This window comes from Cheilinus undulatus, linkage group 20, assembly GCF_018320785.1.
Source record: "Cheilinus undulatus linkage group 20, ASM1832078v1, whole genome shotgun sequence".
NCBI lineage: Eukaryota > Metazoa > Chordata > Actinopteri > Labriformes > Labridae > Cheilinus > Cheilinus undulatus.
Window position 1 is genome coordinate 9,327,346 of NC_054884.1, and position 17,608 is coordinate 9,344,953.

Genomic DNA, 17,608 nt, shown 5'->3' on the forward strand with positions numbered 1-17,608 from the left:
AGGGTATAGTAGATACTCAGAGCTAAGTCGAGGCCATCCATGGTGTTTTATATCAACTGTTATTTAAGTTTAAAGCTACAGGGAACCTTGAAACAGACATGAAAGGGTTCCTTAAAACCAGTTTGCTGTTGTTCATAAAAAAAAAATATATAATATAATATTTGCACCGCAATGCTAACAGACAGGAGGGGTTGAACTGTTGTTGCTTTGAGAGAGACAAAGCCACAGTCTGCTCCTTTTTTTCACCCAGGACTATAGACAAGTGAAATATGGGTTAAAACACACCTTCAGCAGGTAAGATGTTGTTCCTGCTGCATCTGCTTCAAGTGGAAAACAGACAAGCAATTCAGCTATTAGCCTTCCCTCTGATCTTACGGTGAACCTTGGCCAGAGAAGCTGCCTGGCTCTATGCCAGACCAGAGGCAGAATTTGGGGATTAAATTTACTGTTTTCTGGTGCAAATCTTTCTATTATGGCACTTTTAATAAAGATTTGGGAAATTCACCTCACAATGAACAAAAACTCAGCATGTAACTGGCTAGTAACCATCAATGGAGGATAACAACAGACTGTACTGAGATGAACTGCTTGGTGGTTTTGTATCGTTGTAGCATAAGGGGGGTGGGATGATTCTCCATAGTGTGATGTTGTGGGCTGCTATATTTGCCCTGCCCAACTTTACAGAGACTTTAGATAGGTTAAGTAAAATCACTGATGTGCGAGATAGAAAAGGTCTATGCATATGCCTGGAGGGCCATCCTCATTAATCCAGTCAGCCAAAAAAAAAAATAACAGCCTTCAAAACTTTCTGTCATCCTTTAAAAAATTCTGTCAATGGAGGAGGATTTATAGATAATTCGACCACTGCTTAAAGCATTGAATAACATTACTAAAATCTGAGAACAATGGACTTGATACAGAAGCTAAATTTCACCTTACGCCAGGGTTAAAACAAAGCCTGGAACAGGTGATAAAGGATACCTTGAGGGAGAAGCTGCGCCATGAAACAGAAACCTCTGACAACAAATTCAGATACTGTAAGAGCAGTCATGGGTCAAGAAGAAGGGCTGTGGTGTTTACGTGTGATTTGTGGGAATGTTGATGGCAAGGGTTAACCATGAGGCCCTTGACTTTTGCCTTTAACCTCTGGCCTTTTTATTTTAATCAGTTTATTGTCATTGTGGATATTTTTACTAAGTTTGAAACAAATCCCTCAAAGCGTTTTGGAGATTTCCCATCCATAAGCAAGACGACCTTTGACCTTTAACTCTTACTTTAACTCTGACTTTATGCAGAGTTAAAGTAAGAGTATGCCTCCTCAGTTGAAGTTTGTAAGCATAATGGTAATATTTGTGGATTTAAGAGCTTAAAAACAGCATTTTTACCTTTAAATTATGCATCTGAATGTCAATGTGAGCGTCGGTATGTAAATGAATAAATAGAAACAGACAGAATTCAATCAGAACGCCATCAGATGTGACTATTTTAATCACTAGACTGGGAGCAGAGACCATATGTCTGCATAAAATTATTAATAAGAGATTATCAGAAACACAGCTTGTTTGTTTTTATAGACGCAGACTCTGCAGGTGAGTCTGCAGGTCTGATTTAACTCCATACATACTGTGAGAGTGTGAAGGCGTGTATGAAGGTGTGTATGTGTTCAGCTCGTCTCCCCCGGCGCTGCTTCTGAATCTGATCTGAAAATGAAACACCTTTCTTTAATAAGTGCTAAAATATTCCAGTGATCATTCTTCCACCAGGCTGGTTTGTCTTTTTAGGGTTTCTGTGCTCAACAAGGAGAAATTCAACCTTATCCATGCAGTCAAATGTGAACATTAAAACTGATTTTATGTTACATTTTCTTCTATAAAGTGTGCAGAAATTTTCAAAATATGCAAAAGTTGAAGTTTCTTGAGGGTTGCACTTACATTTGTTCAAATAGGTACAAGTAGTTTACAAGACATGCAGTCTTGATGAGTCAGCATAATGGAGAAATATACAGACAGAATAACTTAACTCACTTAGTGGATTACTTTGAGCTGTTTTGGTCCAACTTTTAGTCGAATACCTGACCTTTGTTAAACAGAAAGTGTCATCAAACAGATGCTACATACTTTCACAACACATGGAAGTGATATAAACGCAACTATACCATCTTCTCCACTAGGATTTCCTTGCAATTCTTTTTCTTATTTTTTTATTGCATTTTTTATGGTAAGACATAAAGCAAGCCAGCATATGACATCTATCATCCTCCATGTTTCTTAAGTCATGTTAAATCACTCAAGTTTCTGTGAGATTTCAGGCATGTGGAACCACCACTGTTCGAAACAGCAGGTGTGTGGTCTACCTGTCTGTTGTATCATCTAGTGCAGTGATTCTTAACTGTTCTGACCTCAGAATCCACCATTACATCTTTATCAGGACCAGGAATCAGGACCCAAATTTCCCCAAAATTTCAACTACTCCAGTTTAGAGTGCCTATAAAAACTACTCACCCCTTGCAAAAAACACAGTCTTTAATTTCAAAGTGAAAACAGATTTTATAAAATAAAAATATGTCATGTAAAATAAGGGACTGCATAAATATTCACCCCCTTCAAGTCAGTATTTAGATGCATCTTTGGCTGCAATCACAGCACTGAGTCTGTGTGGATAGGTCTCAATCAGGCCTGTACATCTGGCCACAGCAATTTGACTCCGCTCTTTGTTGCACAACTGCTCAAGATCTGTCAGGCTGCACAGGCACAAACAGCCCCTTTCAAGTTTAGCCACAAATTCTCTGTTGGACTGAGGTCTAAGCTTTGACTCGGCCACTCCAGAACATTCACCTTATTGTGTTTAAACCATTTCTCTGTAGCTCTTGTTGTATGCTTCAGCTCATTGTCTCCATCTCTCTGATGGATTTAACTTAACTCTGCGGGGATGTTCAGTGCCTTAGAAATTTTTGTATCCATCCCGTCCCGACTTATACTTTTCAACAACCTTTTCTCTGAGTTGCTTGGAGTGTTCTTTTGTCTTCATGGTGTAATGGTAGCCAGGAATACTGATCAACCAGTGAGTGGACCTTCCAGACACAGGTGTCTTGAGACACTTTCACTGCATTCAGGTCATCTCCATTTCACTAACTGTGGGACTACTAGCACCAATTGGCTGTTTTTGACCATGATTGATTTTTAGGGTCAGTGAAAGGGTAAAACATCCAAGGGAGTGAATACTTTTTACAGGCACTGTATTTTGGCAGTTTCTGAAGAATTGTCTCATTTCCCAGGCACACCTGAAAACAGCTCCATGACCCAGTTTTAGGTCCAGACCCACCAGTTGGTCTGGTCTGGTCTATTTTGTGCTTTCTAAGCATTATAATGTTATAATCAGGTTAAAATTGTCCTTACGTCTGTGGTTTCCTACACATTAAAAATGGGTTTAGCCAGCCTTAAACAGCATCAAAGACAAGATGAAAGAAGGGAAACCTTTGCACTTTCATGCACTTTCAATGTTTGGGGCAAAAATCTCCTTTATTGCCCATTATTACACTTCCATACCACAGTAGAGAAGTCTTCATTTTCATTCACTATTCATTTTTCTTCCAGCAAAGAGCAGAAGACTAGGAAAAGCCCTGAGTGGTTGTCCCTTTCATGAACTTTTCCACCCATTATCACCCATTAGGAGGACGGACAAAACTTGTATTTAAATTTGAGTCAAAGCAGATTCAATTAGGATTACAGCTCATAAATTCAGCAGAAAGTTAGCCCTTGCAAACTGGAGGAGACCCCGCTCGCTGCTAAAGAGAGGATCCAGCTATATTTAATACAAATCTCATTAAGTGTTTGAGAAGGATTCGCCATAGGCAGCTGTTCCAAACGCATTAAAGCCCCATCAATCACAGATACGCACCTCATATGTCCTCTCTCAAATCGCATTGAGCTAATATCTGCGTGCGGCACATCATCGGTCACACAGCTTTTCACGGAGAGGCTTGTTCTGTTTTATTTTCTCATCTCCTAATTATGATTAATCACTATTAAATGGCAACATTTTCGCCCACATGTGCTCGGCGGCGTGCTGATTGTGCTGGATTAAAATCACATCAGAACATCGCTGCACAGAAAACAAACATGCAGAAATGAATATGAATAAAGGAAGATAACCAAATCTGGGATTATGTTCAATTACGATCATAGCAGGAGGAGTATTAGCACAGATGATGGATTTGTTGATTTGTAGCACTCCGGCGGCGCTCAGGCCTTCATGTGAAGCCAGCTTGTGTGTAACCAGAGTGTGAGAGGTGTGTGCGTGTTAGCAGAGCCGGCCCGTTTGTTAGCTTTATGGATCCACGCTCGGTTTGATCTAAAGGAGGGAGGACGGATGGATGGAAGCAGAGATGGAGAGCGTCATTTCCAGCCCAGCGACTTTAAACCCCCCTCTCCCCGCCAACGCTCAACACCTCTCTTCCGCTATATCGACTTGCTGTCTCCATATTTCGCTGCCCCCTCAGGCCAGGCCAGCCATCATGGCGTAAAGAGGCTGTCATGACCCCGAGACACACCAACACAAAGGCGCACACACCCACAAATAAAGTGACCCTTTACAGCACATTCAATTCTGTCTCAATCTCTCTCTCTGTGCTGTTTGATTTCCCTCTGCTTTAACCAGCTGAAACAAACCTGAAACAAGCTTTTTACACACCAGAGGGAAATTATTTTGGTGTAAAGAGACTTTATTAGTATTAAGATGTTGATATTATCCTGTATTTCAGCTCAATTAAACAAATTAAACCATGCTGATAATGACAAACTTGAAATTTAAATTATTTTAAATTATTTTTTTCTATAAAAAGCATGAATAAACATATCTGTTTCTATATCTAACTAGAATCCCATTTTGTGTTTGATTTAAAATTGGGGAAAAAAAAGTCCTTCATTTCATTGATAAACAGCAAAGTGCAACCCCAATTCCAAAAAAGTTGGGCCACTGTGTAAATTTAATAAACAATAGAACATAACCAACATATCAGATTTTGAAACTGGGAAGTGAGGAGACCAGTTGCTGGAGTTTTTGGAGAGGAATATTGTCCCATTCTTGTCTGATTTGAGATTCTAGCTGCTCAACACTCCTGAGTCTTCTTTGCCTGATTTTCTACTGCTTTAAATGTTGGACTGCACATAGGCTCATTCAGCACCCACATTCTTCTACTGTGAAGCCATGCTGTCGTGATGGATTTGTTATGTGGTTTGGCCTCTCTCCTCTTTAGCCTGCAGGACACTGTGTCTATAGTTTCCAAAAAGAATTTCAAATCTTGATTTATCTGACCACAGAACAGTTTTCCATTTTACTTCAGTCCATTTTAAATGAGCTTTATCCCAGACAAGACAGCGGTGTTTCTAAAATGTGTTCACATATGGCTTCTTCTTTGCATTATCCAGCTTTAACTTGGATTTGTGGCCGACTGTGTTGACAGACAAGGATGCCTGGAAGTGTTCCTGAGCCCATGCAGTGATTTCCAGTACAGAATCATGCCTGTTTTGAATGCAGTGCCTCCCGAGGGCCTGCATATCACAAGCATCCATTTCTGACCTTCAGCCTTGTCTCTTTCTCACAGAAATTTCTCCAGATTCTCTGAATCCTTTGATGATATCATGTACTGTTCATGGGGGATATTCAAAGTCTTTACAATTTTACATTGAGGAACATTTTTTGGAAATTGTTCCACAATTTTTAGATGCAGTTTTTCTCAGATTGGTGAACCTCTACCCACCTTACTTCTGAGAGACTCTGCCTCTCTAAAATGTTCCCTTTATACCCATGCCCATGCTTGGGTACCCATGCTTTTGCAGTGTTTAAGTAACACTTAAAGAGTTAAATTTAACACTGTTTCTGAGTGTATATTGTCCCACCCTAGATTGGTGTTACATTTACTCTTTCCCTAGAGTTCAAATGTCAGAGTTAAATTAACTCTAAATTGAGTAAAAAATGAATACTTATTTTCACTGTAGACTGTTAATCAAACTTAACACTACAGGTTTATCAACTCTGAAGAATGTAAAAACTACACCCAGTTGTGTTGATTATTTACTCTTCTGTAATAACAAATGAACTCTATGTCAGTGTTCCTCCAACTCCCATAGTGTTAAATTGAACACTCTAGCTGAGTTTATATAGCTCTCCAATAGGATTACATTATAACATTCAGAGTGTTATTTTTGACACATGAAAGTGTTTTTTTTTTTGTTTTGTTTTTTTTTATACCACATTAGGATCATTCTTTCTGATGAGTTTCAGTGGTTTGATTGATAAAATAATCAATTAATTACTAACATGTATTACTTAGGCAATTTAACAAGGCTAGTCTGTAATTGAGACTCATGCTAAGTTACTGACACTTACACTTTGCTCACTTATGCAGCTCCTGTTTATTGTCACATGCACTTCCCTTGTTGCCACAGGCTGGAAGTCATTTACTCAGTAAACAATTTCACTCACGGTGCAAAGTTTAAAAAATTAAAAAAAAACTTAAATCCACCATACACATGAACAAAGAAATCCCAGCAATGATTAATGTACAACAGACATCCTCTAAACACATTCAAGCACAATCCAAAACATCTAAAACACATAAACACTCTGCATGAGGGTATCATGGGAAAATTATGCAGATTTGAAATGAAAGTAGGCGAGGCTGATGGGATCAACACTGTCAAACAACTTAACTCAGGGTGGAGTCAAAATTACACTTAGGGAGCTGAATCAACTTAACGCTGGGAAATTACCCCCCCCCCCCCCCCCCGTTTTTACTGTGTACTGATCTTTTGCCATAATTAATTACAAAAAGGTTCTCTGGCTGTTTTTCATTATTAACACTTACTTTGCCTTTTGTTGCCCTGTCCATACTTTTTTGAGATGTGTTGCTGCCATTAAATTCATGAGCATTTTTTTTTTTTTTCATGAAATGGTAAAATGTCTCAGTTTCAATATCTGATATGATGTCTATGAGTGCAGAGTTGGAAAAATTAAACACAACTTTAGTTGTTTTCATTGACAAAATCCCAACAAAATAGGCCTACATACACATATTCTTGATTAAAAAAAAAAAAAAAAAAAAATCTACAGTATCTCTTGGTCAGGTGCTCCTTGTCAAAGGGATCTTGATCTCAGCAGGTCTTCATCTGGTTAAATGTATGAACTATCCATTATTACAACAGTGAAATAGGGCCACTCTTTAAAAGAAAAAATAATCAAGTGGATCAATAAAAACAAAAACTAGAAATTCTCAAGTTTAAAATTCATTAATACATGAAAAAAGAAATCTTTGACATTAAAAGTTTTAACCTTATGTGATCCCAAACTTATCATTTTTGGGATCATAAAGTCAAAAAGTAGAAAATTCAAACACAATTTTCAGTTTGGTTTCTTGTAATTTCTTTTTGTCTAACACCGATGTAATTGTAGGATTTTAAAAATCTGAATTTTTTTAGTTTCTATTGTCAAAATGTAAGACTTTATAAACCCAGTATTTCTCCCAGTTTAAAACTCTGAAATTCTGTTTTTGTTTTCTTGTAAATAAACAGAAAAAAATCTCTACAATCTCAAAAAATGCCCCCACCCACCCACCTTAAATGTTAACTTTTTCAGTAAAATAAAATATTAACAGATTCTCATCGTTTTTATCTTTTAGGCTGGCCCTAATACATTAATTATTTTTATTTAGTTTACACAGTCTTTGCCAAGATTGACTAAAAGCAATTATTTGCTCTGTAGTGTGCTTCCTAAGCGGATCGCTGCGCTGACAGTAGTATGTAGTATGTGAATACTGGGGGTAAAAGGCGCTCAATGTGCATGTTGTGGACAGAATCTTGTGCAGCCAAATCTTGTGGAAATATGAGTAAAATTCACAGAGCAAAACAGTAAATATCTAAATGATGCCCTGCTGACAGTGAGCATGCAATGGTTTGTTGTAAGAACGTGCTGTTCCCTTCCTGTTGTCTGTTTCTGACTCTTGCACATCATAAAAGCTGCTCCTAAATGGATTTGATTTGAATGTAATAAGCAGATTCAATAAGAGATTCTTGTCTGGATGAAGCGATTGAACCCTGATCCTAATTTGTACTCACTGTAATAACTGCCAGGCCTTATTAAATACTCCGTCTGATCTCCATCGTCTTCACAGTTGTCTTCAGGAAGCTGCAGGTATGGCGTGTGATGGCCGAGTGTTAATGGAGTGAGCGTGTGAGGCGGTGGAGGTGTGACTGTGTTCAGCAGTTAGTGCGAGCGTGTTTGAACAGAGGGACGCTGTGATAAATGATGCAGAGCTGCAGCTTCCTCTTTGGCTCCTTCTTCTCTGTTTCTCTATCTAATTACCACCTCCATTTTCTCCCTCTTTCTCTTCTCCATTTGGCACATATTCTCACTTTATTATGGCCCACGCTGGCCTTTTATTGCCCACCAGCAGCAAACTTTGTGCAATTTGTCATTGAGGGAGCGTGGATGAGTTCCTCTGGCCGCCTCTGCCGCTCTCACCTAAAAATCTAATCAGATCAACGCAGGGCCCTAATCACTTCCTCTCTCTCCTTGATTGCATTTATAGACGTTCTGTCGCTCTGCGCTCCCCGATCGAGCATTTCATAATTACTCTCCTCTTACATTTGTTTATTTATATCCTGCAGTACAGTCTGTGCAGAGCCCTCCGCCAACCACAGACGAGGAGAAGTTTATAGAGAAACGGCCCCTTTGAGCTTTAAATAAGTGCTTTACTGCCTTTATAGTCATTGCATTTCATTGTGTAGTGCTATTAAATCACAAAGGTATTATAGCCTAAAAGCAATACATAAGATCATTTAGATATAGCTACTCAAAGTTTTTCTTTTTTAGCAAATAAGGAGTGTCAACCTTAAAGTTTTTATGACAAATAGTCAAAAAATAAGAGCTCAGCAAAAGCTCTGCAGCAATGCAGGAATAAACAACGTTCTGTGAGGAAAAGTGGCTCTTTTTGTGCACCAAACCCCTCATATGGGTTTATTAGTTTGGCATAGTGGCTAGAAGAACAAGAAGCTCAGAGATCTTCTTTACTTTAATATGAACCAGTTAAAGGATGATTATGTTCCTAACATGGGCTCAACTGTACAGGAGGTTACAGTTGTTAAAAATCATGAAAAACACACTACAAATTACATACTATGAGTACGGAAATTATTTTGAGTAACGGCGTTGTATGTAACTTTATTGCTAACGGAGCTGGTTAGCAGGCTATCAGGTCCGTCCCTAATAACGGTCCCTCTTCCGTTGTGTTGTGAGTATTTATTTGCATCTGCTGCACCAAGTTGTTGTGCTGTTGTGGAATCTGTTTGCCTCCGCGCTGTGCCGTTTATGTATCCATGCGCGACGCTGAGTGTTTGTATTCATGCGCTGCAGCAAGTTTTTGTATTTGTGTTGTGAACTTTTGTTTTTGTGTTTTTCTCAAATTTCGACGTGTTTTTTCTTCTTGCAAAGCGTTTTGAATTTGCATTCATGTGAGACCTCTCGGCCACCGTAGTTTGCATTATTTAAAAGGAAACTTGAGTTTGAATAAACTTCAGAGCACTGCTTTTCTTTTCTTCAAGTGATTTCCCACTCTTGCTCTGATTTCCTATAACACCCTGTACCCTAAACCTATCCAATAACGGCATAAAAGCTAAAAGTGAAATCTTACATAAAAACTGCTCAGGCTGAGTTGCAACAGGCCACCAGCAGCTTGACCGACAGTCCTCAAGAATTTCTACCAATTAGAACAACTACCTTACATTTGCTTTAGATAGCAATATGTGACCAATAAGCTGCATTTAACAGCAATAAAATATATTAAAACAGAAACACTGTGATAAATGTTTATTTCCAAACCTGACCCATGACCCAGACATTAGTAATGCTTGTCTTAGAAATAACTGTGAAAAGAAATAATTTTGTCTTTGTGTAAGTTGTCTAGACCAACATAGTGGAAACTGTGAGCTTTTCCTGCTGTTTTTTGCATAATATATGCCCACATTTAATACATAAACAACAACACATACCATTAGCCCTTTAGCACATTAGTTGCTACCATAACTTAGCAGTTTACAACGGCTTAATATCGACCTCCAGTGGAAACAAATCTTCCAAACAAACAATTAACCAGTGTGCTGTTAACTAAACAAGCCTTAAAATTCTGCATTACAACTGAAAATTGAGTCTTACCCTCAGTTGTTCCACATTAGTCATCATAGACTGATGATCTCAACTGTAACCTCTGCTAAAACAGTAAAATCCAACCATCCTAGTTTATCTGAGGCAGTCCTGAAGACAGACAAAGCGTCCACCGTGGATAGTTCAGTGCTGTCCTCCTCTCATCGATGGCTCCTCCACACTGCTGCTGATTAGCCAGGACGCCCTGAGCATAAACACCCAGCTACAGGGAAGTGAGGTGGCACCCTCACCGTCACCCCTAATGATCCATTTCCCTGCATAGTTTTCAGGAGCTCTGAAGTTCCCCAGAGAAAGGCTTTGTTTGATGCCATCCATGTTGATCACATGTATATTCACCTCCTTAGCCATGTGCTGTCTTGCGTCAGTAATCAACCCCAGCACCGTACAGCAAGTAGGTAGTAGAAAAATTACCCTGAGTTTGTATTAATTCTGCAAGACCAGCGTTGTCATATATGACAAGAAGGGACACGTGATATTCAAGTTAAATAATATCCATTGTGCCATTCTAACAATACTACACACACCTTCATAGCTCCTACAGAACATTTTCTAGAGTTTTCTGTGCCTGGAGCTTGAGTGACTTTCCAAGGTCTTTCAAGATTAAATCCACACCAGTAACTCGGATGTTGGACATCTTTGATCCATTTATAATGCATTTTTCAATCAGCCTGTGGGTTAGCCCGCCACCGTATTGTCTGTTTGTATCCCAGAATGCTTTGTTACTGGGCTTTGACAACTAATAACAGGTTGTTCTGTCATCACGTCATTGTGCCATTCTAATGACTCTATGCCTTATTATTCTTATTTTTCATCTGCTGGATATCCACCTATTAAACCGCACACCAGTTAACAGACACACCAGTTTAATGTGGCATTTTTTTCCCATCATACTAAACCTCCTAGCTTTGCAAACTTGATGGACTGACCAGATTCTGTGTCTGCTGTGACATGCCTCTATCTTGCAAAGCTGTGAGCTGGTATGCTTGTCTCCAGTCAGAGACTGACAGGACCAACCAGCATAATTTAAGAAGAAAGAGGCAGTAGCTACAGGCATGGTTTAGTTAAAGCGACTGCAATCTTGTAACCAAGGGCAGCTGGTGAGGAGATTAATGTGGATGCAGCTATAACAGTAGTTTGACCAGAACTGGATGAAAATTTTTTATTAAAAGATGAGCATAGAACCACACTGTTTCTGCTTTTCTCCTGACTGGCTTGAGCAAGAGTTTTTACCAACTGTCTTAAATAACAGGGTACAATGATAACAGCTGTCTGTCAAGCATGCATTATGCCTAGGACACCGGGGGGAATCAAGGAGTAGCTGCTGGTCCTTTGCTTCAAAACAAATCAATTGATGTGTTTGGGCATCTGATCAGATCAGGATGCCTCTTAGTCACCTCCCTGTTGAGGGCTTTTGGGCCCATCCAACTGAGAGGAGGCTGTAAGCCAGACCCAGAATTTGCTAGAGGGACTATTTATCCCATCTGGCCTGAGATGCACTTGGAATCCCTCAGCAGGAGCAGGAAAACATTGGAGGGGGGTGCAGTGGTTGCTAGGGATGGGATATGGAAACAGATATGCAGAAGAAAACAGATGAATGATAGATCAACCTTCACAATAGAGAATAGTCTTTTTAAACTTAGGGTTGTGTTATGGCCGATTTATATTGTTTTTATCCATTTTAATATACAATGCATTAAGAAAATATTTAGACCCCTCTTCACATTTTCAATTTTATGTTGCAGCTTGATGCTACTGTTGTTTAAATTCCTTTCTTCTGTCATTAATCTACACTCAGTACTCCATAATTTAGAATTTTTTGCACATTTTTTAAAATAAAAACCTGAATTATCACATTGACATAAGTGTTCAGACTCTGCAACAGCACTTGAAATTTAGCTTAGGTTCCTCCAATTTCTCTAGATCTTGCCGAGATATTAAACTGATTAGACATGATTTTTAAAGGCACACCCCTCTCTAAGTTTGGCATAACCAGGACTCTTCCAAGAGCTGGTCACTTGGCCAAACTGAGCAATCAGAGGAATGGGGCTTTAATAAGAGAGGTGACCAAGAACCTGGTGGTCACTCTGCCTGAGCTCCAGAGATCCTGTGTGGAGATGGGTCAAAGTTCCAGAAGCTGCAGGTCACTGATCTGGGCTTTATGGCAGAGTGGCCAGACTGATGCCTCTCCTTAGAGCAAAGCACATGAAAGCTTGCTTGGAATTTGCAAAAAAGCACCTTGAGGGCTCTCAGACTGTTAGAAACAAGATTCTCTAGTCTGATGACATCAAGACTGAACCGTTTGGCCACATTTTTAAACATTAGGCCTGGAGGAAGCCAGGCACCTGGCCAATACCAACCCATCAGTGAAGCATGGTGGTGGCAGCATCATGCTGCGGGGTTGCTTCTCTGCAGCAGGGACTGGGAGATTGGTCAAGGTTGAGGGAATGCCGAATGGAGCAAAGGTATCAGATATCCTCAGTGAAACCTGTCCCAAGACAAGGAGTGGCTTAGGGACAACTCTGTGACTGTCCTAGAGTGGCCCAGCCAGAGCCCTGATTTGAACCCTATTCAACAACTCTGGGGAGACCTGGAAATGGCTGCCCCTTCAACGGTCCCCATCCAACCTGAGTTTCAGAAGATTTGCTAAGAAGAATGGCAGAAAATCCCCCAATCCAGGTGTGCAAAGCTCATATTTGAAAAGACTCAAAGCTGGAGTTGTTGCAAAAGGTGCTGCAATGTAAAACTAAAAAAAGTGAAGGGGGTCTGAATATTTTCTAAATGCACTGTAGATGTCATGGCAGAATGTGATGTGGTTTTGTAATTTTTGGTTGCAAGGAAAAGTAAAATTCTCATTTGGATCTTCAACTTCTCTGGAGGGGAAAATTTTAGGCCCGATTCCCTGTTCTAAGGCCAAAATGATCAAGACTGGTAACTGATTACAGGTCCAACTAATCTTAAAGTGTATGCCAATACAATTATTTCACTATTCCCCATAAAGTCAGAGTGTCCTGGACCTTGAATCATGATTTCTCTTGTTAATAAAACCAGTTAAGACATAAAAGAAGGTCTCAAGTTTTAGCCAGCTTTACAAAATGAGACATACGACCATTCATTTGATCAAAAAATTCAAGTGAACTAGAGGTACTCTTGGCAGATGGTTGGATTTATTTAAGCTATTCCAACAAAAAATTAAAACTCTACTCTCTTGGGTCAGAATTTCCTTTTCTTGGTTGTTTTTTTTGAGTATTTTGTAAAACTGAGAATGCCGTTTCCACAGTTACAAGTTGGAAGTCGAGGTGTACCGTCTGCCCACATCCAAACATCATTAAAACTCAGGAATAAATGGCATCTGGAGAGGATGAAGCATCTGCGTCAGTGAAACATTAACCTCATGCTGGTAGATGGTTTATCTGCTCTCACCTCTCATGTGAAAGCAGAGTGGCCTTGGGTTAAATAACGACTGAAGCGTTGCTTCTTGATGTCGCTGAATCTACCCACATCTACACCAAGAGTAAAACTGTTTAGAGTACCATCCACTGAGGGCCTTAGATGTGATCCTCTATTGATTTTTACTTTTAAAATACCCGAACCAATGCAGCAGGGAAGGCCAGGTTTAATAAACGAGGGTTTGAATTGAAGAAAAGATTCTCCAGAGAGGTTTTCTGAGTCCAAGGCTTCTCTCTGCAGAGTCTGATTTTCTCTGTTATTAACTCACTACATATCCTCTTTGTGTGTTTCAGGTTCAGCTGATCCACTACAATCATGAGCTGTACACAAACTACACAGAAGCTGCTAAGAGCCCCAACGGACTCGTCATAGTGTCCATATTTATGAAGGTAAGGCTCTCCTTTAAGTTTTCACCTCTAAACTCCGAAAAAGAAATACACCCAATGTTGAAATGCCTCTTCTAAGGGATGGAAGGACATTTTTATAACCATCTAGGTTTGCTTCACGCAGTCACACATGAACATGTCTAACAGAAGATGAAAGGCAAACACACATGGCCTCCTAATGGTCACCACTCCCTAGTATAGGTGGGGATAACGCTTCCAACTGTTTGCTAACCCCTCTTAACCTCCTGAGAGCTGAGCTTTTGTTTAGAATGCATTTTTAGTTTCTACCACTTATTCAGGTTAAGCAGGACCAGATAAGTTCAAAAGGTCAAACTTGTCTTTGAACAGGAATTCGTTTTTACCAAAAATTATGTCCACAAATGTCTGCAGAAGGACCACAAGGGCTTGTTAAGTCCAAGCATGAACACAATTTCCACTCAAAGTTCTGGATTTCTTCTACATTTTCCATTTTAAAGATAAATTCCCTAAAATTACAAATGCCTAAAATTTCAGTGAAAATTTTTGAACATATCTTTTTAAAATATCTCACAAAATGGACCCCAAAGATTCTTCAATTATTCCCAAAATGCTTCAGTGATTTTTTTCATGAGGCTTAAACATTTCAATAACAATTTCGCCTCCTGGAAATGTCATGCAAATCACCCTATTTTTTTCTTTTCTTTTTTTTTTTCAAAAATTTGCATATACCTTCCTGAAAATTCAATTAAAGTGATGGAAAATCCTGAAAATAATACAATATATTTCCTAAATTTACATGAAAGTGGCTGAACGTTTAAACAAAACTCCCCTGAAATTTCCATGAAAATTCTTTAACCCTTTCACCCCCCCACCCACACCTCCCCATTTCTAGTAAAATTCCCCAAATGTAACAAGCAAGTTTCCAAAAAAAATTCAACGCAACTTCCCAAAATTACTTTACATTTCCTAAATTAACATAAAAGTCACAGAAAATTTCCAGAGAAATTCCCCCAAACATTCAAATACAATTCTCAAATTCCAACAAAAATGGAAAAGAAATTCAAATCAAATTTACCCTAAAACTTCCCATCAACTTAAGAAAATCTATAGACATATCCCACAAAAGTCCATGCAATTTCATTGCATTTTGACCAAATCCTCCTTAAATGTCTTTTTTTCCCCAAAAAGCATTCCAAAAACATGGGGAATTGGGAGTATTAGTATACTTCATTATTATTCTTTATAATTCCACCTTCCAATTACCAAAGAAATTCCCCAAAATTTGCAAATATACTTCCCAAATTCTGATGAGAATACAAATTTCAATGAAAATTCTCCCAAGAATCTGAAAATTGAATTTCCATGAAATTATAATGCATTTCCTAAATTTACATAGAAGTGACTGATAAATTCAAAATAAATATCTACCAAACATCCAAGTATATGTCTCAAATTCCAATAAAAATGGAAAATAAATTCAAAGGAAATTAACCAAAAATTAACTCAAAACTTCCTATGAAACTACTTGAACAACGATAATCAAATTCATATCCAAACACTAGATAACTAATGAAAATTTTACAGTAAGTTCTCTCAAAATTTCAAGCAAATTAAAATTTATTGGATATTTTGGACAATTATCTCAACAATCTTATAGCAAAAACTATGTTGTAGAAAAGCCTAAACATTTTGTCCTCATATGCACATGCCAGGAGGTGAAACAACAAATTAGGAAGAAGCAGGTTAATAAAACACACAGAGGATGCAACAAAGCATTTTCATGGATTGCTTCTTCTCCCTTCCTCAGCGTCTCTGCTCTGTTTTTAAAAAGCCTCTGGATGTGAGAGCAGAGAAGGTCAAAGACATCACTGATGCTAAAACATTTTAGAGGCAATGGGGGGCTGTAAGTGAAGAACAAGCATAAGGAACCAATGTGTTTTTAGAAAAGTTAGTCTGTAAAGCTCAAGGTGGATCGGCACGCTGCAGCTGTGATCAGAAAATTTCCACGTCCATTGGCGATGATCCCCACACTTTACAAAAAGTGATTTTTACCCACAGGCTTCCTTCTACATGTCTAGTCAGATGAAGGAAAACAAGAGTCTAGAGGAGTCTTGTACTGAGCTAAGAGGCTAGCTGAGCCCTTTTAACAGCTTTTCACCCTCATTTTGTCATAAACATGCTTTTAATGGAATGCTGATATACTTTTAAGATCAGGGGTGTCCAAACTTTTTCCACTGAGGGCCAAATACAGAAATATATAAGGAACCATTTTCATATTCCTCACCTTGAGAATATTTAAAAACAGTAAAACCAATCTAATGTAGGTTAAGATATGCTAAGTTATTGAGTATACCTAATTGGTTAACAAATGCAAGGATATAGACAATCATTTTCAGGATTTTGGGAGGCCGATTAGATTCCAGGGGGCCGTATTTGGCCCTGGCTCCACCCCTTAAATGTAACTGGTAGTGTTATTTGCAGCAGTAATCTATCAGGGAGTCATAAATCAAGACATCGTTATGATTTTGGCTGTAAATCTGTTCATTCTTTACAACTTAGTCACAAAAAGACATATGAAGAAATTTTTGTAGAAATCTTTGTTTAAAGAATTGACATGGTAGGACTGCTTTGTGCTGAAACTACAAAGTTCAATACCTTCAAGCACAATCTTCATGATCAAATGTGGGCCATGTTTCATTTTATATTAAGAATTGTCTGAGGGCCAGTCAAAAATGGACTGCCAGCCACATTTGTCCTTCAGGCCATGAGATAGGAGACTGAGTACTGATGTGTCATTCACAAATGAGCCAGTTTTATGAGTTTTTTTCATATGAACAACAGGAGCTGACTCCCATTTGAGAGCCAGTTGCCTTTTTTTTATATCTTCACCATTATTAAATTCACATTTAAAATGCCAAGCTGGTACCAAATGAAGAGCTGTTGTCCACCTGTAAATTCTGCCCCTCCTGAACATCGTCTATGACAGGGGTCATCAACTACATTTGTACAAGGGCCAGCTTTTTCCTAAAGAACTTTCAAATAAACTAAAGAAATTTTCATCATAGTCTAATTTACACATTTTTGTATATATATTTTTATTTTCTTTCAAATGTACAACATTTTTGGCTCCATCAGTGAGATCATTACCTATATTGCAGCCAGAGGGCAACAGACATATTTTATCTAAATATTTCTGTGGCTGTCATGTTGTCTGCCACTTGGTTTGATGCTAATACGCTGTGTGTTGATAAGTGAAAAACCAAAGCAGGAAAATTGCACTCCCGAAGATTTCCATAGAAAAAAGCAGTTTTTAAAAAATCAAGCATCAACTGAAAAATAAACATTTTTAATTCTTATTCCCATTTTTATATTTGTATTTTTTATTCCCATTTCAATGTTTTTAATTTATTCCCATTTTCATATTTTTATTCCCATTTTAATTTTTAAATATTTTTCCATTATATATTTTTATTGTTTACTCCAATTTTCATATTTTTATTCTTTAATTCCATTTTAATATTTTTTATTCCTTTTATCCATCTATATTATGCTGTATTTCTTTATTTGAATTTTTATATTTT

General features: G+C 38.3%; 1 protein-coding gene across 1 annotated transcript in view; it reads left to right on the forward strand.

The window, feature by feature from the left end:
- ca10a (carbonic anhydrase Xa) overlaps positions 1–17,608 on the forward strand; it is a 440,690-nt gene that overhangs the window by 392,622 nt on the left and 30,460 nt on the right. Inside the window, exon 5 of the mRNA XM_041816591.1 lies at positions 13,956–14,051. Coding sequence (XP_041672525.1) covers positions 13,956–14,051 — 96 coding nt within the window. The remainder of the gene's footprint in view (positions 1–13,955; positions 14,052–17,608) is intronic.